The sequence below is a fragment of the Apiospora marii genome (genome assembly GCF_038362585.1).
Source record: "Apiospora marii strain CBS 49790 chromosome Unknown utg000003l_segment0_segment0, whole genome shotgun sequence".
In the NCBI taxonomy this organism is placed as follows: domain Eukaryota; kingdom Fungi; phylum Ascomycota; class Sordariomycetes; order Amphisphaeriales; family Apiosporaceae; genus Apiospora; species Apiospora marii.
The window spans coordinates 7,237,999-7,258,148 of record NW_027117374.1 but is presented as its reverse complement, the minus strand read 5'-3'; the positions used below and the strand labels follow the sequence as shown (position 1 = coordinate 7,258,148).

Genomic DNA, 20,150 nt, shown 5'->3' with positions numbered 1-20,150 from the left:
TTGGGCAAGCTCCTCATCACCTGCATTAGTCTGTCCCGGACATATGTGTCTGCGTCATGGCCTTGTGGCGATAAACCCAAAGGGCCGGTGGAATCCAGACCAGCTTATTGCAGGGTGCAGAACCACCAATCCCGGGTGCCGATTCGGTAGAACCTGGCAATCTTGCATTGCTTCTGCGACAGATCCGACGTGAAAACATTTCGCGCGTTTCCCCTCCTCCACTCGTCGGGAACGTGTTCGTCTAGGTCAGCGAGGAAGTGGTCCAAGGTGCGCGGGATGTAGAGCTCTGAGCCCGCATGAACGACGCCGGCCTTGCCACGGCAGATGTGCTGCAAAATCATGTTGGCGACGGTATCTACCGGGATCTCGTCCAGGATGTTAGAGCCTGAGGTGATGCCGTCGGGCACATGCCACGTGTTGATGCCCCCTGTGGGATACATCAGCCTGGCATACATGTTCGACAGCGGGCAGGACGACTGGGGTTTTCCATCTTTTAAATTTCAATTATGATTTTGCTGTGAAATTGGGTGCACCTCTAGAGGGCACACAAATGCGCAGCATATAGACGCCTTAATCCGCAGGCTACACTGGAGTGTTAGAATGTCAGCCTTACTCTCAGGCTGCCATCCACACTACGTCACGAGGGCTTCGCCTCATATGTGGAGTCACCCTTTTGCTATCCTTTATCCCTTCAAAGTGGAAATACGCAACCCATCGAGGGGCTCTAGTGACTCTCAAAAGGAGTTTGAAAAGCGCCCAAGATATACCTTAACATTCCCTCTGCCAAAGCAAATGAATGCACGAATGTGCATATGTGGCTGTCATGCTCGTCATGAGGATGCCTCACGTAAGGGACCCTCCTTGAGGCGTAGCCCGACCCCGTCCCCCCCTTGTCGGTCACATTGCCCTGCCTCTTATCTGTAATAGTTGCTTGAGACACTGTGTATATGGAAAAGAAGCCTAGGCTTCTGACCGAGGGGATCAGGGTACAATTCCACTCGAAGGGCGGCTGTGGGCAACGCACCGTTCTTCAGGAAGATAGCAGCTTCTATCTACGATTAGCGGCATGCGACTCTACTTGCACGTATCTTCTGCCGTGATGAGGACGCTTCGCCTCAAGGGCGGACCCCCCCTTTCAGTTGCCTCGCTGCCATCACGCCCCTTTCTTTGAGCGTGACTGGAGTAAACTCGGTCTAGTTTGACTCATAGGCGCCTACGCCGGAGAGATGTTCCTATGACAATATTAGATGGAAATGCGGCTCTGCTACAATTTCTTCATAGCCATGCTGGAATAGATATCCATGATAAGAAGGAGTCAATTTCTATGAACATGTTGTCTTCGGAGTAATGCAAAGCATCCATATTCAACCAAACCTACACCCAAAACTATCACCAACTTCGCCCCTTAATCAGTAAAGGTCGTTGGCTAAGTGTCAACCTAGACACCATGCGTGTAAGTGCCCTTTTATCTTCTCCAGACACCTAATTGTTGGATGGAAACACATGAATAACAATGTTATGACGGGTGACAGAGAGTTCAAGAGCAAACCTACGAGCACGAAGTCTACAAGCGCACGCAGCGACCTTATCGTCAACCAGGCAAAGATTCCCGCGTCCATCACACAAATACAAGCCTCCAAGATGGACGTCGCCATAGTGGTCGAAAGAATTACGTCCGCGACAGCCCCAAAACGAACTCCGGATTGCGATCAGTAGTTAAGATCCTGTTCGTGGCGATTGCCTCTTTCTTTTTGGGAAGCTCCGTCAGAAAGGTTAGGGGTGGCGATTCAAGCCATCAACCGGACCATTAAGATCGCTAAGCCCAAGCTCGAGGACATGCATTACGCCAAGAAGGATCTCAATCTGCTCTGGGAACTCCTAGCGGAACCTTTTTTTCCAGATCATCGCGGTTGTCTACTTGTTGCTCTACGGTGCCTTGGAACTGTTTGGCAAGCTCCTCAACGCCTTTGGCCTCGGTGGGTGGGTGAATGTCGTGTTAGGCGGGCTGAGTCTCAACAAGGTCCTCGATAGCCTTGATTTGGGTGGTGATGTTCTCTAGGACAGGAATGGCAGTGGGGAAGGTTAGGTTTCTCGCATATTAGTGTTGAATAAATAAATGTCTATGGGTGGCGATTATAGAGTACAGAGGGCTGATATATCTACCCATGGTCTCCGGCGAAGTTACCGCCACCAGCCAAGCCTTGACGGTAACGCCACTTAAGGCGATTTATTGCTCTCAAACCCAAATACAAGGCCCATTCTCGTGCTATCGTTACATCCTATGAAATATCTACACAAGGATGGCCAGTCCAGGTCTGGGTAGCAAAGACATGCCATATCCCTACACTATAATAGTAGTGGCTCAATTCAAACACAGTCTATCACACCTCAACCAACCCGGCATTATCAAGAACTAGTCAGATCGGCAGCATTCCAATGGGTAAGGGGGACCGAAGTGGCAACCCTCAGCCCAGAGTGATGTGAGAATGTCCAGCCCATAGTCAGACAAGTAGTCATCAAGTCGTACGTAACATAGGTTATAGAGGTGATCTGTACCGATTAGTTCGATCCTCTGGAAACAAATGGTACACGTACCAGAAGCTCTTCGGTCGTACTTTGGCTCGAAAAGCCTAGCAATGTGGCACCAAATGCCAGAACGCGAAGTAAATGGTGAGCAGCAACATATGACTTCCGCTGAGGCATATCCTGGGCTACCAGAAGCCACTCCCAGACAAGCCAAAGCCGAAACGAACCCATAGCTATTTGACGCAGAGTCCCACCCCAGGACACTAGGAGGCCCTCGGCGAACACGCCAACAGAGAGGCACAAGCAGGCTCCCAAGGAAATGCACATCAGGAGTACAGGTGCGAATGGCCGTTTTCCTGGGCTCCATGTTCCCCCTATAAGAAGAGACTTCTGTCTGTTAAAAAGCATGAACCGCGATCCAATGGGGCAAGACCTACTTCGCGAAGCATACTCCATAGTAAGAATACCAGCAACAAGTAATGAAGCAAGAACTCATATCCTTGCCAAGATAAGATTAAAAGGGCTCCCGAGATGGACGTTCCAACCATATTTATGGAAATAAAGCAGATGAGGAACGTATACCGATAGCTTGCGTTCAGTGGCATGGGCGTCGAGACCTCGTTACGCGACGGAAGATTCTGAACAGTATAGCAGTTCCAGAGTGTAGTCAGGACCTCGACAATTAGTGCTCCGCTGACAATGGCGAGCCTGGACTTGTTGAGTTCCATGAGTAGAATACTGAGGATTTATGACCAAGACTCGATGTGAAATAGGTAGAAACAAGGGAGTGATTATGTATGAACCAGAACCATTGGACCTCGGGGTTTTTATATTCGAAGCATCCTTTCGCCTTTCTGCCCCCCTTATCCATCACACAGGGGCGCACCATGCAACCTCACGGACACAGACGAAAGGTTTAATCAGGTTTAAAATCTTTCCTCGGTCTTCGTCCACCTCAGCGGCAAAGTGAGTGATATCACTCATGGCCTCCGTTATGGTTTTACTCACAGCTCAGGCCTCCTGAAACCAGGTGGCTTCTTATGACCCCGTCGTAGATTATCCAATAGGCTCTTTGCCCTGCAGGCTGGTTGAATAAGCAGATATACGAGAACTCAAATAAATAGTATATATTTTGTCAATCGAGGTGAATTCCATTAATCGGATGGAAAAGCCATGGAATTGGATGTAAGGTCAAATTTGTTCTTTCAGAATTAGAGAATATCTGGTTGATGTGCTCTCCCTCGAGCTGGCCAGTTTAGACACGAGGGCATACACATGTGATGAGCAGTATAGATACATCCTCTCACCCGGTAACTGCTGGACCACGGCCACCTGGATAGCCCTACTTCGCTGGATCTGGACGGACTCAGAAACGGTCAGAACCCCTATAAAACACAGTTTAGGCGCATACAATGATAGGTGGTTCTTCTCATACGTCGTACGGAGTAAACCAAACGAGCCTCTCCGAGTATCCTGACATTCCGTACGCACTTCAGACACGAAACCATACAAATTACACAACAAACTCGTCAACGAACTTTCGCATGATTGCAAGTTCCCTGGGCGCTAACCTTATGACAGAGAAAACTTCCCCTTGTTGAATGTCGATACCTTCTCCTCCAGCGTAATCCCAATCGCACATTCCGCCGCTGAGCCATCATCAGCACTTACGATACCCAGCACCGAAGCCTCTCACTTCACATCTGGGACCCATCATCCTAGTATGCCGCACAAGGCGCTTCCGGTTCTAAATTACCAACAGAACGCACACAGAGGCTTACAAAGTATTATAGGACCATTGTAGCGAAAGATGGGTTTTAAATAACTCATCGATGGGTTCACCAATCTCGTGGTTCCTTAGTATGCGTCGATCCCGCCCCTGTGCCCGCAAATTCCAGTCATCTCCGCCATTGTCAACCATTTCGGACAAGAGTATTCTTGCAGTTGCCCACGGCTTGAGTTCGACATAGGGGAGCCACGCGAACCGTACTCCATGCCGGGTAAGTAAAGGCAACCCGACCTAGTTGCTAAAGCCTACCGATCTGATATGAGGCATAGACGCGGGGACAGACATTCTCTGTCGGATCCTTGGCTTACTCGTGAGCAAGCGGCTCATCTGCAGCTGCCGTCAGTTCCGGACTCTACGCGTGGGACGTAGCACCGTGTTCTGGCGTGGATTCTGACTCAGGCGTTATCCGTCCTACGGTCCTGCGCTCGAGAAGCAGATCAGCAGAACCAGGGGCTAGGATCAAGTTCTGGATTGGCTGCTCCCACCCCGAAGTGCTCCACCAGGACCTGGAAAATGGACCTGGACACACTACGCGTCACCCAGCCAGGAACACCAACTGCGGTTCTGGAATATTCCAGTTTCGGCATCCAACAACCAACGGTTTCGCTCGAGTCGACGTGGTACCAGCTGGAAGAGAGTTTGAAGTATTATATCAGTGTGAAGCCTCTCGCCTCACAAGTGCTGAAATACCGCTACACATGCTCGCGACAGGAGCCCCCCGAGCGTCTTCGCCAAATATTCAAGCATCATACGTTAGCTCAGATGTTATACTTGATGCCGAAAACCAAGTTCGAATCAATAACGTGGGGGACTTCCCCCACAGACTTCGATTTGGATGGCATGAAATTCGACCATCCTCCTGGTTGGAGCTATAAGGATCATATACTGTCAGGCTTGTGGTCAAGTTTAGGATTGGACGGCGACAGTAGCCATGGTAGGCTATAAACATCCATTGAATTCTATACGAACCCGTCGTACCTTGTCTACCCAGGGAACCCAATCGCTCCCATCTGCATTTGCTGTTCCGTAAGAGGCTTGGTTGGGGCTGCCCCATTGGGACATACCTTGAACTCCTGCCTTCTTCGACTAAAACACGCGATCAACAGTTTCTGGTGCTGCGTCCTTGCCTTGGTCCGGCCCATCCAACTCACTCCCAACAACTACCGTAGGTGGCGGATACTGCTTTTCCTAGGTTATTTATTTAGTGTTTAGTGAAAGTCAACATATTCGGTGGCCACGTGAGTCGCGGAGGGGGGGGTGCTTACCACGTCGCTTAGTGTTAACGGTGACATACCCCTGTGAGATACGAAGAGATACTGTTTGCGCCTACGGGGCACTTTGATATAGATGTAAACCTCTGCTCCGTATCGACGCTGAAGCTTTCGACTGCTTTTCACCCATGTCTTCCAGTTTTTCGCTATGTTTTCGTTGCTTCTATCCCTTCTTTTACGCGTGCGCAGCACAGGGCCTGGGTTCTTTCTTGAGACGTTTTCCATTCGTTCCTGAGCAAACCATTTACCGTTGGTAGGAGCCGTGCGTATGGGGAAGGGAATGACAAAAACAAAACCATATTGACAGTAAAAAATTCGGGTTGATACTAAACTATAAGCCTTTGTTCTATTTCTTTTATGGATTTGGTGATTGCTATGTCCCCGACTCACGGTCAACGAGATGGAACCGAAGTCGGCCACAGCGAAAGCTGTCAAATCATCTTACAAACCATTGGTTCTGGTCTATATGATGTGACCTAGCGCAATTTTGTGCGCAGAATGAATTTCACGGTAGACGATAGCGGACCGATATTGCCTCGGGCTCTAGCGATGGAACAGCACATGGGAAACAATTGGAGTTTTGTGGGCATTACGCGAGAACCTGAGGGCTGCGTCCCTTCTGAAGCTACAGGCGCATGAGGTGAAGTGGAATAAGAGTTCTTCTCTGTTGGCAGGCAGAAGGGCGCCATCCGTCGATGAGGGCGTCTCTAGTAAAGCCAATGTGAATATGAGTCAGGATCTATATGGAGGCGAAGCGGCTCTGAAGAGCTGTAACGGAACACAGTGCCACTGGTAGTAGCTTTGACCCGAAGACAATGAGGCTTCAGCCACCAGCTGTTTTGATCCCGCGTAGTATAGAACCCGAAAGTCCATGGATGGTCCAACGCAATTGGCGTTACTTACTGTACTAACTACTGCTTTTCCATCTGCACTCTCTTGAGTACCATGTACGGTGTGCCACTGTGAAAGCAGAAATGACCTTGTGTTGGGAGATACAGCAGGTAACGAAATCGGCTTCCTCTTCGATGACAACGAAACGAGTTCTCCGCTCAGACCACTTTCCGCTTTAGGAAGGCGCACAGTGCGGGATCTTAGCTCACCAACTGTCTCCGCAGGTATATCAATAAGTACTGGACCTGTCATCCAATTATGCACCCCACTTCAAGTAATCCAGATGCGGCTCCAACAAACAACAGACGATAAGCAGACCCGCTATCAATAATGATGGTGCTGCATACCGGGCTTACGGTGGTAAACAAGGTTCCAGCGTGTCATCGATCCTGCTATTCAAGAAATCCTACAAAATCATGTCTATGCAATACCTCTTCTACTCTACGATTTCATGCAAGAGAGAAGCTCCTGGTTATTGGAGATCCCTCGGCGATGCGACCGCCGAATAAGTGAGAACAAGTGCTGGCGGCTGCCTGCCAAATGGCAGCGTAGCACAGGGCCAAAGCCGAATGTAGCTTAGCATTCAACATCGTCCCTGGCTCTTCTGTCTGCTCCAAACCAACAACAATACAATCCAAGTCCAATACTGGATGCAGTTCCTGACGTCCGCCATATTTGGCGGTTTGATGCTTTTGGGGCCATCTGTGACTCATTTCGTTCGAGTCCGACAATGGACCTCCCTGCTCGCCACCGTCTTCGTCAAGACTGGCGCTGTCTTGCCTGGTGCATAGCCGCGAAAATGGATGAGTTTGATTCGTATCCCTACGATTCGTTTGATGACGATCGTGATGCTGCTTTTGGCTTTCCTAGTCTATCTCCTCAGGCTTTAGTGAATACTCAGCAGAGCTGGCGAGCGTCGCTTGCGCCTTCTGAGGGTTTCGCGTCAGAAGAATCACTTCAGTGCGCTAATCGCAGGCAGTTGAGCATCGAGCGAGCAACGCTTCCCTTGCTGCAGCTTGCTGACTGGAAAGAGGACGAAGCCTACAATAATGAACCTCCTCGCTGCATCCACTATTCGATTGAGTTTAAGGTGATATATAACAACAGAGTCCTTCTGAAGGACACAGAGCCCGACCTTGTGCTGGCGCCGGGCGCCTACTGGCTCAAATTCTTGCAACCAAAGCTGGAGAGATTGGTCAAGACGAAGCTCCGAAGAACTAAAGACTTGGTACAAATTAATAATACTATTATTACAGTCTCCGTGCGAGATCGGTCCGCACGCGATCTCGTTAAATATTTCAGTGGGTTTAATATTGACTAGAGGCTTATCGAGAAGCAGCTTCGAACCTAGGCGCCTCTCTTTCGAGAAGGGAAGCCACTACGACTCGCGATCGCCTTTACCTACGTGGATACCGACAGACCTGGTGATGCATCGACGGGGGCCACTACTCGGGAGAGATTTTCTGCCACCTAAACAATGCTTGCCCGACGAATAACGCAGCTACACGCTGAAGTAACGACGGGCCAGTAAACTACCTGGAACGAACTCTACGAGCGTATGCGATGCCCAGGGCCGCCGTGCCACCTCGGACTATATTGCTGGCGTGATAGTACAAATAGCAAACACTATCGATTACGTACTTATCACTTCCGAAGCCTGATTCGGCACATCGAAGAAGGTTACCCTATCAATTGTTACGACGATATGCCTGATTTCCTTCGTACCCAGCTCTATGCCGAAGAACAGCAGGATACAGAGCGCAAACAGAAGCGCAAGCGCGATGCCTCTCCCCGAAATCTTCCGTCTATCCAGATCACCAATGTCTTACCTGGCCAGTCGAATGAACAAGCCTCAGAGGAGCATCCAGTTGCCTGTTCTAGCCCTATTACTATCTGCGGTTTAAGAGATCGAGCGGTTAAGAGATATTGCGAATGGCAGTGCACGAAAGTGGACGATGTAGTACTGAAGTTCGAGTTCCGGAAGGCTCGAGATTTAACTCTAGCTGAAGGTTTCGACCTTGAGCAGTTGCACGAGGATCAGGATTACCAGTTCCTGCTAGACAAGGGTGTGAAGCTTGGTATCGCCAGACGCTTCGTTCGCGATGTTAAAAGCTGGGCTAGTCTGTCAAATGATGAGTAACGAATGATGAGCGATGAGTGAAAGGGTTGTTTCCATTTCCGTCTATTATAATTCCCAGCTTATATGGTTCTTCAATAGACAGTCCTGCGTGCCGAAAATGTCCCTCTGCACTTGACCGTCTTGATCCTACGATGTCTACACACCATTCTAGAAAGACAGCAAAATCCTGCTGCGATTTGTACAGGTGACCGTACCGTTTAATAAAAGCCTTGAGTTCGGCAAAGAACTCTTCAATCGGATTCAAGTCGGGTGAGTACGGCGGCAGGAACAGAAGCTTGACTCCGGCATCATCACAGAGCTGTTGGATTCTGTCAGGCTGATGAAACGGTGCATTATCCATAATAAGAACAGACTTCGGCTCCGGCCATCTCCCACACAAAGGCAGAAGCTCTTGGATAAAGTCTTCGAACGCCTCACTATCCGTGAATCCCTGGAAGATACGCGAAAGCATAATACCATCTTGGGTGTAAGCCGGCAGGATCTGGTATCTACGACCACGGTGGAACCGTGCTGTTTGTACGGGCGCTACGCCTCGAGGAGACCATCCGGTTCGTCGAAAGCCGGCACGCTTGTCACAGCCCGATTCGTCAATGTACACTAGGTGGTAAGAGCGGAACTCGGACAGGGCATGGCTATAAAAGTCGCGTAGGTCGGCATTCCGTTCTTCGGCGACGCGTCGGGTAGTTTTCTTAGACCATCCGATGGACGCGAGGGCTCTGCTCACGCTCATTCTCGTCACTTTGACATCGAACTCAGCCGCGAGAAATGCGACCAACTCGTCCTGGTACATCTCGGGCCTCTCGATCAAACGATCGCATAGAGCGTCAAGCATCGGCGGCGTGATGGTTCGAGGTCGTCCGACGACGTTTCGAGGCGCTCTGGTGGTGCCAAAACATCGTAAATTCGCTCGGATCGTACGAATGGAACGGGTGCTGCACTCAACAGCTACTGCAATCTGTTTATCAGCGAATTGATTGCTCTCCATCATGCCCTGGGCACGTTCGTGTGTGGCCTCTGCCAGGTTTGGGGCCATTGTTGTTGCTTGATTGCAGATAATGGCGGATGAGTGGATGGCGGCGGGTGTCTTTGTTCTGGGTGTTTCCAAAGGACAATAGGCCCGCTTAGGCCACCTACCGCCCAACAGCCCCGCCATTAGCGACAACCTCCAATATCTTTCTGAAGAGTCCGCTAACTAGAAACTGTCGCCCGGACATGCAAACCTCCATGTGCACCTACCATGACAACGCCATACGCACCCAGCTTGAGACACAGGAAAAACGACTTGATTGGCACGGCGTGCAGATCCCGTGACTGGTTCAGCCTCAACGCATCTACTTCGGCAATGGCCGCAATGCGTGCCTTGTGCTGGACTCCTGCTCAGCAGGGACGGCTCAGCCTTTGTAGCCTCGACAATTCTTCTTTTCGACCATTTCCCAGTTCCAGCCGACGCGAAACGAAACTCCACCCAAGACTCGATGGCTGAAGTACTCGGCACCGCAGCCAGCGCTCTTGCCGTTATCGAGTTAGCAGCAAAGATCACCAAGCTTTGTGCGCGGTACGGGAAAGATGTTTCGAACGCGAAAGACGATATCGGACGAATCAATACGGAAGTGATGAACCTGAAGGCTGTCACCGAGAGCGTCCGCAAAATCTTAGACGGCCCACAAGGAACAAAGCTCCGCACATCCCAGAATCTACACACCGCATTACAGGATGGACAAGGAGAACTTCAAAAGCTGGAAGAGGACCTTAGTCCCGGGAAGAGCAGGAAAGCGATGAGTCGATTCGGCCTTCGCGCTCTAAAATGGCCTTTTAGGAGTGAGGATGTTCAGAAGAAAGTTGATAATTTCCAACGATGTTCGGCCATGGTATTCGCGGCCTTGCAGGTTGATCAAACGTAAGTCGCATCTTTGAATCTAAGTATCCTTTCGACTGCTTACAATGTACATCTATAGGACCGTTCTCCTCGACATCGATCAAAGGCTTGTGCTCGACAAACTCCCAATCGCACAAGGAGCCTCCTTCGACTCCCACGCCGAAGAACATAATCCGACCTGCCTCCGAGACACTCGAGTCGAGCTCCTGCGCGAGATTGATCAATGGATTCAAGATCCGAACGCCGAAGCGATGTTCTGGCTCAGCGGCATGGCTGGAACGGGTAAATCCACCATCTCGCGTACCTTAGCGCAGAGTGCCTCCGAGGGCGGGTTCATCGGTGCTAGCTTCTTCTTTAAACGGGGCGAAGGAGATCGGGGCGGCGTGTCCAAGTTCTTCTCTACCCTCGCAGCGCAGCTAGGCTCACATGAACCGGCTGTTATACCGCACATCCAAGCTGCTATCGATTCCGACCCTGCGATTTTCGGAAAAGCGATGCGAGAACAAATCGAGAAGCTCATATTTCAACCGCTATCGAAACTTTCAGGAGCTGCTTACAAGGACCGCGCTCTTCTGCTTGTTATCGATGCCTTGGATGAGTGCGAGCACGAGGAAGATGTCAAACGCCTTATACACTTATTCTCGGGTTCCAAAAGCATACAATCGCCCCGGCTCAAGATCTTTCTTACCAGCAGACCCGAGCTTCCTATCCGCCTTGGCTTTACTGCGATTAAAGGGGCATACCAAGATCTTGTCCTTCACGAGGTCGCTGAACCTGTCATTGAACGTGATATACGCGCTTTCCTCAAGAGTGAGCTCACACGGGTGAGGCGGGAGTACAATGCGCTCGAGCCAGATGAGCGACACTTGCCCGCTACATGGCCAAGCGAGGGTGATTTGCGGACTTTGGCTAAGATGGCGGTGCCATTGTTCATCTTCGCCGCGACCGTTTGTCGCTTTGTCGATGACCGCAAAGGTGCCAACCCGCAAAAGAAACTCTGCAGAGTTCTAGAACAACGAACCAAGAGTCAAGAATCCAAACTTGATGCTACCTATATGCCAGTTCTAGAACAGCTGCTTATTGGTCGTACGGTGCGAGAGCGAGAAGAAAGCCTGGGACAATTCCGTACTATTATCGGTTCAATAGTAGTGCTCGCCAATCCCCTTTCTGCGTCGGCTCTGTCACGGATACTCAACACAGCTTTGGATGACGTGCTAGAAAGCCTGGCCCTACTTCACTCCGTTCTCAGTATCCCCGATTCATCTGAACAACCGATCCGGTTGCTGCATCTATCCTTCCGCGACTTCCTTCTCGACCCGGAGAAGCGAGAGAGCAACCAGTTCTGGATTGATGAGAAAGAGGTCCATCGTCAGCTAGCCACGGAATGTCTGCGAGTCATGAATAGCTCGCTGCGGACGGATATCTGCCAAGTCCAAGCCCCAGGGACGACACTCTCTGAGATCGATTCACAGCGAATCAACGAGCGCCTGCAGCCAGAAATACAATATGCCTGCCGCTACTGGGTATACCACTTGGAGCAGTCAGGTACAATGATCACCGACGATTGGGAGGTGTACAACTTCTTGAAAAGCCATCTCCTACATTGGTTAGAAGCGCTTAGTCTAATGAACAGAGCTTCAGAAAGCTTGCGGGTTTTGACCACATTGAGTAGTCTTACAGTACGCTACCCCCGGACCCGTTCCGTTAAGTTACTAACCAACTGTTAAGCCCAGTACCAGTAAACCACTAATCGACTTCCTTAGCGACGCGAACCGCTTTATTCTGGCCAACGTTGCTACTATTCAGGTTGCCCCTCTTCAAGTCTATTCATCTGGCCTCCTCTTCGCCCCGAAACGGAGCGTAATCCGCGCTACATTTCAAGGTCTTATACCACAATGGATCTTGCGCCAGCCAGTAGTAGACGACAAGTGGAATAATTGCCGCCAGACGCTCGAGGGCCACAGCAAGTCGGTCAGCTCGGTGGCGTTCTCGCCCGACAGCAAGCTGGTGGCGTCGGCGTCGGCCGACCACACGGTCAAGGTCTGGGACGCGGCGACGGGCGCAGAGAAGCAGACGCTCACGGGCCACAGCAAGTCGGTCAACTCGGTGGCGTTCTCGCCCGACAGCAAGCTGGTGGCGTCGGCGTCGGACGACCACACGGTCAAGGTCTGGGACGCGGCGACGGGCCAAGAGAAGCAGACGCTCAAGGGCCACAGCAAGTCGGTCCACTCGGTGGCGTTCTCGCCCGACAGCAAGCTGGTGGCGTCGGCGTCGGCCGACCACACGGTCAAGGTCTGGGACGCGGCGACGGGCCAAGAGAAGCAGACGCTCAAGGGCCACAGCAAGTCGGTCCACTCGGTGGCGTTCTCGCCCGACAGCAAGCTGGTAGCGTCGGCGTCGGACGACCACACGGTCAAGGTCTGGGACGCGGCGACGGGCCAAGAGAAGCAGACGCTCAAGGGCCACAGCAAGTCGGTCCACTCGGTGGCGTTCTCGCCCGACAGCAAGCTGGTGGCGTCGGCGTCGCACGACCACACGGTCAAGGTCTGGGACGCGGCGACGGGCCAAGAGAAGCAGACGCTCAAGGGCCACAGCGATTGGGTCCGCTCGGTGGCGTTCTCGCCCGACAGCAAGCTGGTGGCGTCGGCGTCGACCGACCGGACGGTCAAGGTCTGGGACGCGGCGACGGGCGAAGAGAAGCAGACGCTCAAGGGCCACAGCGCTTGGGTCCACTCGGTGGCGTTCTCGCCCGACAGCAAGCTGGTGGCGTCGGCGTCGCACGACCACACGGTCAAGGTCTGGGACGCGGCGACGGGCGCAGAGAAGCAGACGCTCGAGGGCCACAGCGCCTACGTCAGCTCGGTGGCGTTCTCGCCCGACAGCAAGCTGGTGGCGTCGGCGTCGGCCGACCACACGGTCAAGGTCTGGGACGCGCAGACGGGCGCAGAAAAGCAGACGCTCAAGGGCCACAGCGCTGCGGTCCGCTCGGTGGCGTTCTCGCCCGACAGCAAGCTGGTGGCGTCGGCGTCGCACGACCGGACGGTCAAGGTCTGGGACGCGCAGACGGGCGCAGAGAAGCAGACGCTCGAGGGCCACAGCGCCTACGTCAGCTCGGTGGCGTTCTCGCCCGACAGCAAGCTGGTGGCGTCGGCGTCGGCCGACCACACGGTCAAGGTCTGGGACGCGGCGACGGGCGCAGAGAAGCAGACGCTCAAGGGCCACAGCAAGTCGGTCAACTCGGTGGCGTTCTCGCCCGACAGCAAGCTGGTAGCGTCGGCGTCGGACGACCGGACGGTCAAGGTCTGGGACGCGGCGACGGGCCAAGAGCTGCAAACCACCCACATAGGCACTATTTCCTCTACATTATCATTTAGCAAGGATTCTTCACATCTTCTTACTGACGTTGGAGCTACTGCTATTGGTACCCAACCTAGTCAATTATCAACTCCACAGCGCGAGGTTTCATGCCTTGGCTATGGTATCAGCGAGGATCGCAGCTGGATAACTTGGCATGGGAATCATCTCTTGTGGTTACCGCCTGATTTCCGGCCAGTAAGATCCGCTGTTGCCGGCTCTTTGATTGTGGTTGGCTGTGCTTCGGGGAGGGTGTTTTTCATAGAATGTGACATGGAAGGGGTCGGAAAGCAGTGAGTCTTGTGCAATTTCCAGCCTAGAGCTCCTGCTCTTTATCTACTCTTTTCTAAAATCTTTGAAAATGGAGGGTTCCAGGGAGCGTCGTCAATTTATAGACCGTTTCGCCTTCGTTGGAGACCAGGAAGATTCTAGACAGGTCTGAAATGAGTAATATTTGTTGCCACCGTAAAGCAGGAGGGATATGTATATGCTAAATCTATCTAGTGGCGCCAGCCCTCGATCAATGGATAGAATTGAAAAGGGCCATGCCAGCTTTTTCATGGTGCTCAATTTGGGATGCCGGAACATTCCTCGAAAAGGGGTTATGTAGGTATGCTTTTGAGGTAATGCCTTCATGTGGTTATGTAGAAAGCAGCGTGGAGCTGGTTCGCAACCCCGCGCTATTAGGGTCAACTGTCCTCGTGATTGATTACCTAAGAGCCTACATGGGATGACAGGTACATGCCAAGCCTTGGTAGAGTACAAAACCAGGCATCTGGTCAGCGGGTAAGCGTCACTGTGCACCTTTCCCAAAATAGAAAGTGGTCCAAGCGGAGATGAATTTCTCGGCCCCCCAGCGAGGAAGCCGATTTCGTTACCTTCTGTACAGTCACTAGCGAAACCTACGTCCTCTCTTCACTCTTTGATAGTTCTCGTTCTGGACCCACTTTGCAGGGGTAGCTGTTGACACCATGTACCCCGCCATGCTCGCAAGTACAGAGCCAATTTCTGCCTTTCCGTCTCTTTCCCATGTACATCCACAAACCGATTACGGTACTCTTGAAGCGATTTATCCTCGACGAGAGAAGCTGCTGACAGGTGGTATAAGCTCTATTCGGCGCTGCAATCGTTCTTGTAAGCGTCTACAATCAGATGTTTTGACAGAAACTGGTCAGCGTTACTATAATAACTCATCGCCGAAAACGACGTTGACCGGATTCTGTCAAACATCTGTTTGTAGACGCTTACAGTAACAATTGTAGTGCCATAATGAATGCATACGACTGCCAACAGTTTCTAGCTCTAGCTCTCGTTGAACATAAGTGACCCAAGAGTAAGTATAGCAATCGATTCATGGATGTACAAGTGAAGGAGTAGCAAAGGCAGAGATTGGCTCTGTACCTGGGAGCATGGCGGGGTACATGGTGTCAACAGCTACCCCTGCAAAGTGGGTCCAGAACGAGAACTATCAAAGAGTGGAAAGAGGACGTAGGTTTCGCTAGCGACTGTACCTCTCCTCACTTCTCTGTTCATTGGCCGCCGCCGCCCAGAATGCACCCAGCGCATCAAGATCATAATCCAGCCGGTATCCAGGGCGGACCCAGTGGAGTGCCTCGGGAAGCACCAGATGCTGTCAGTCGGCCTACGCCACCACCTACAGGGGTATGGCATTATGGACCGAATAATGGTGATTAAGGGTTGCCGGATCGATCGTTATTGGATCAGAATACTATATTACACCTGCCAATCTAAACCGTTGTAAAGTATCTAGCTGTGACTCCCGGTTTATAGCGCTCAAGGAGGAGGTCATCATCCCTATCGAAAGTGGCTCCATGCATACAAGCATGTCATTGTCGATGCAAAACTAGGTAGGCCACATCGGATTGTACTGATCTCATCAATTGAGCCTCTCTTCACTTTTGATATGTCCATGCTGACTTTCGTGACATGCCTGACTGCCGTCGTTCAGCATCCCAAGTAGCACCTTTATTTCATTGGACTGCCAGCTCAAGAAATAGATTCGAACGAACCAGCTACCCTCCCCCCATGTCCCTGGAAGTGGCAACTAGGTAAGGCAACGTTATTCGTACGAAGCTAGGCAGGGAAGGGTTTGCGTTGTATGCAATAATAATTCACCCATCCATCTAACCCGATCGCTCTTCACCAATGAGCAGGCAGTGCAGAGTACGTTGCCTTTTACCCGCTCGCTCGATGCATGGGGGCTGAGTTAGATAACAGGGTGCTTTTAGCCACGACTTCGACGTCTTCATCAACCCACTAGTAAAAGCATCAAGTTGTAACCGCTGAGGTGTGACAAAAGCTATGAGGGAAGTAATGGCAAGCGAGAGGCGAGCCAGACCCTGCATGGAGAGGACAGATGGCAGAGATGCGCATGATCATTGCAGCACTTGAAGATCTCGACAAGCTAGCACGGGACGTGTCATGTAGTATGGGAAACCGTACGACCAGCCGTAAAATTGTTGATAGATTTTTGAAAATCAAGACTTACTACCTGTACTGAAGGTGATTATGTTGACCGTGACGCTTGCATGGAAGTTATTGTCGCTCGGCCCACGTGCCTGAAGCGCATGAAGCTTGGAGGGAGGTGGGAGCAGGTTAAGGGGGTGGTCCACAGGAAAACGCGGCTGTGTCATGTGGGGCGGGCTACCAACTCACGCGCAGGTATCAACCCTGAGCTGTCGAAGCCTACCTGACACCTTCCTGCATGGTAAGGGCTTTTTTGGACATGGCAGCTGGTGCTTCTCACCTGCTCGGCCCATGTAGCCTACGGTGGCAAATAATAGGGGCTGGGCGTGTTGGGAAATAAATATACGCCACTTTCGCTTGGTAGAGACTACCTGGCTTTACTTTATTCTAGTACTTTTCTGGCTGAACTTTGATTGCTTGTTATCCTTGCGAATTTTGCCTAGGTCAACTTCCAGAAAACTTTTTCCGCAAACTTCACCTTTAGACTCTGAGGCTGGTTAATTATTTTTATTTATTCTTTTGATTATCTGTTGCCCACAAAGCTCAGCGAAGCAAGTGACCAAGTTAGTGGTAACAGGATGGGAGGAAACAAACGACGACAACGCCCGCAATCTAGTCTAGATGCACGTGAGATCTGGGATCTGGAGCGAGAGCAGAGCCATCGTGTCTGGAAGCAGAGAAGCTGAGCCAGTCTTGCCAGAACAACCACCACCCTGGAATGGCTTCAGGGAACCCATTGACAGACTTGTACAGATCGCACAATGCAAGTCCGCCGGTAACGAAAGCCAAATTGAGCGAGTTGGACATCGACAACATCCCAACAATCATAGACTACGCCATGACCTTAATTTCGACCGGGACCTGCAATTCCGACCCAACTGGGATGGCGAGAAGGGCAGGAAGAAGCAGGCCAAGGCGGATGAATTTTGGGCAAATCTTCGTGACCAATTGCACGAGTTCGTTACAGCTCCGGTATCATCCCAGCAATGCCTCGGAATGGACCGCGACTGGTGTCTTCCAATCTTGTTGAAGGAAGTGAAGGAGATCCTTCACACTCTTGTCTCCTCTCAGGATCGAGTATACATTGATGAGGGGTTCAATGTGGAGCTGATCATGCAGCAGTTCTACAAAGGGACCACCGACCTGGAGAAATTAGCGTCCTGGCTTTCCAGCCTGCTCAAAACCTACTGTGCTCCTGGGAGGGATAAGCTGGTGGACGAAATGTACAACAAGCTGGCAAACGGTAACCGAAGGAACGACATGGGAGATTTGATTCAGGGACTGCGTAGTCTCTTGAACCTACTGGAAGGGATGAAGCTCGACCTTGCAAACCATTTTATTCGCTGTTGGAAACCCACTCTGATCGAGGACACTGTAAATTTCGAAAAGCGCTTCTTCTGTAAGAAGATCCAGAGCGGCAGGCTCGACCCTCATCCAGGAAGCCAATGGTATGTCACAGCCATCAGGGATGTTGGCCTCAGTCCCGGATCCGCGTCTGCTTTCGGCGTCATGGCAGTGTTTTTCGAGGCTTTATCCAGGTTGATCCTTCCTTCCAGCTCCCAGCAACTCCCAAATACGTTCGCATTTGACGAGAAGCAAATAACAAAGCTGCGTAGCGACGTACTCAATGGCATCCACCTGGAAATATGCATGCGCCTGTTCAGCAAGCTCGAGAGTATGTACCGAGATTCGAGAGGAGCAAGTACCCTCATCCCTACCTCTGTCCCTACCCCAACCTTAATCACATCGAGTCCAGCCACTCCTGGCTCCACCTACGCCAGGAGCCACGGGCAAGCTACTGGTTTCGGCTCCATTACGAGTTCATCGGGTTCACTCTCCGTGGCGGCACCAGAGACGATAAGGTCGCCTTGCCGCTCATCAAACCATATGTTACGCCAAGATATCTTAGGTGCGCAAGACACGGAAAGGAGCAAATATAACCTCTACATCGCCCTCACGGACCTCCTGTCGACAGCCCCAGCTAGTGCCGGGACTGCGAGCGAAAGGAAGCTGATGAGGGATTCTTTCGCAGTTGAGATCTTCCGCTTCAAGAATGCGCCTACAGAGGCGCTTCGTCAAGTCGAGGAAGAGCTTGGCCAACATCTCTACCAGCCCCATTCGCAGCTCTTCCAAGAGGTTGAATCGCACTTCTGGATCCGTCTCATCGCGGAGCTTCAAGAATGTGTCAGGACGCTCAAACCCCTTGGCAGTCTCGGCCTCTTCTCGGCAGCCGTAGGTCGCCGTAACTATGGGCCATGGGGCGGGCCAAACGCTCATCCTATGTCCAGTAATGCAATAGGTATCTCAACCCAAGAAGCCCGCGCGAAAAGAGGAATAGAAGACATAGCCGCCAGGCTGGCGCATCTTGGCCTTCTTCATTGGAGAGTGTGGTCGCCGCTGATCTATCTTGGCGGTGACAATGGCGGTGACAATGGCATGGAGTTAAGCCACGCGGTGGGTATCTGAGGCGTGCACAGCTTCGTCTACGACGGCATTCGACGATTTAATCAGCCACCGAAGCGAATTCAAAACACCTCGCTAGTGACCTAGCTGAATAGATACCTGTGATTATCCAGATGTTAGCCGCTTTCTGGCGATTCTCTTCAGACACCGTTCCTGTAACTTTTCCTTTTGTTCTAAGCACAAGATGCCTGAGATGCAGTAAGATGGCCGTAAGATAGGGGAGCTGCCTCCATACGTTGGTGGTACGTAGGCTTTGAGCCGCAAGGCAAAAAAAGTCGGAGCATACCTCGCTACAATGCATTAAACTGTGATCACTATTATCAAGATTATTCCTTCCATTCACCGATACGGCAAACGTAGAGTAAGCTAGGGATCGAGCAGCACGTCACCGATCCCAGTTTACAGCTCAGCTCCACGGCTCATATTGTTTATATTATACAATTAGTATGAGACTATCACTGCCTCCCAAGCACTGCTTTCCGATTGGTGACTAGGTTCCCATTCACTGGAGACTGGGATGAAGACGTGACTACATTCCGTTTGCCCTCCGTTTCCATGGCATCCACCACGAGTTGCTCTATCTCGACTTGCCCGCCCTGATCATGGCCAGACCTGTCCTCTGTCTTCAGTTCGTCCTTTATCTCTGCTTTCCCACACTGCTGTGCCCTGAGCATTCTCCTCTGGAAGAGCATTGAGCAAAGGCCGTTATTTCCGGCGAACTTCGCGCCTTTTTCGGAAGGATATGTAATAAAGAGCCAAGAAACACAGCTGTATGATGAGCAGAATTACGAAAGCCTTACAGTTCCTAGCAAGGTAGTCCTCCCCGCTACCAGCGAGCCAATGCCACCAATCCCAGCAGTACTTTGCCATGAAGCCGGTCAAGGTGACGACGACGACAATTTAGATAGCTTCTATAACCGAGCATCCAATGGCGATATAAATCAGGGTGTCGCTGTTGCTTTCCATAGCGAAATAGAGGACGCTGTAGGATGCCAAAACCAGCAAGCCAGAGAGGATTGCGCCCAGACAGCAGAGCGCCACGACGAGCCGGGTATGCTTGGCATCAGTGGGCATGTTGTGGCTCTCAAAGAAAGAGCGAAGGGGAATATTCGTGAACCAGGCAAAATACGATTACAGGGCGATATTAGTACCCCCTATGATGAAGATCAGGGAGAGCGCCGCCGAAATTGGAAGAACGTCCAAAGCGCCCATTGCGGGAGTAGCTTGGCCAGAAGGAAATGGAAAGCGGCAAAGAAGGCAAGAGGTCGTCCGTGTATCCGCACCGTTACGCCAGGCGTTGTACAAAATTGATAGACGGATGCAAAACGCTAGTATACGAGTGGTATGATTAAA

General features: G+C 51.5%; 6 protein-coding genes across 6 annotated transcripts; 4 read left to right on the top strand and 2 right to left on the bottom strand.

The window, feature by feature from the left end:
• Positions 1-104: 104 nt before the first annotated feature.
• On the bottom strand, positions 105-455 carry PG985_005761 (uncharacterized protein; the record flags this gene model as incomplete). The annotated part of the gene is made up of 1 exon (XM_066825530.1): positions 105-455. One exon carries the CDS (start codon positions 453-455, stop codon positions 105-107), a length of 351 nt encoding a protein of 116 aa, XP_066688690.1.
• Positions 456-1,447: 992 nt separating this feature from the next.
• On the top strand, positions 1,448-2,059 carry PG985_005760 (uncharacterized protein; the record flags this gene model as incomplete). The annotated part of the gene is made up of 3 exons (XM_066825529.1): positions 1,448-1,453; positions 1,533-1,772; positions 1,883-2,059. The coding sequence occupies 3 exons, from the start codon at positions 1,448-1,450 to the stop codon at positions 2,057-2,059; spliced, it is 423 nt and encodes a 140-aa protein (XP_066688689.1).
• A 5,148-nt stretch (positions 2,060-7,207) lies between these two features.
• On the top strand, positions 7,208-8,617 carry PG985_005759 (uncharacterized protein; the record flags this gene model as incomplete). The annotated part of the gene is made up of 2 exons (XM_066825528.1): positions 7,208-7,749; positions 8,134-8,617. The coding sequence occupies 2 exons, from the start codon at positions 7,208-7,210 to the stop codon at positions 8,615-8,617; spliced, it is 1,026 nt and encodes a 341-aa protein (XP_066688688.1).
• Positions 8,618-9,033: 416 nt separating this feature from the next.
• Positions 9,034-9,650, bottom strand: PG985_005758 (uncharacterized protein; the record flags this gene model as incomplete). Its single annotated transcript, XM_066825527.1, has 2 exons — positions 9,034-9,047; positions 9,110-9,650. The coding sequence occupies 2 exons, from the start codon at positions 9,648-9,650 to the stop codon at positions 9,034-9,036; spliced, it is 555 nt and encodes a 184-aa protein (XP_066688687.1).
• A 908-nt stretch (positions 9,651-10,558) lies between these two features.
• PG985_005757 (uncharacterized protein) lies at positions 10,559-14,144 on the top strand (the record flags this gene model as incomplete). Its single annotated transcript, XM_066825526.1, has 2 exons — positions 10,559-12,099; positions 12,227-14,144. The coding sequence occupies 2 exons, from the start codon at positions 10,559-10,561 to the stop codon at positions 14,142-14,144; spliced, it is 3,459 nt and encodes a 1,152-aa protein (XP_066688686.1).
• Positions 14,145-16,955: 2,811 nt separating this feature from the next.
• PG985_005756 (T-complex protein 11) lies at positions 16,956-18,800 on the top strand (the record flags this gene model as incomplete). The annotated part of the gene is made up of 1 exon (XM_066825525.1): positions 16,956-18,800. One exon carries the CDS (start codon positions 16,956-16,958, stop codon positions 18,798-18,800), a length of 1,845 nt encoding a protein of 614 aa, XP_066688685.1.
• Between the last annotated feature and the right edge of the window lie 1,350 nt (positions 18,801-20,150).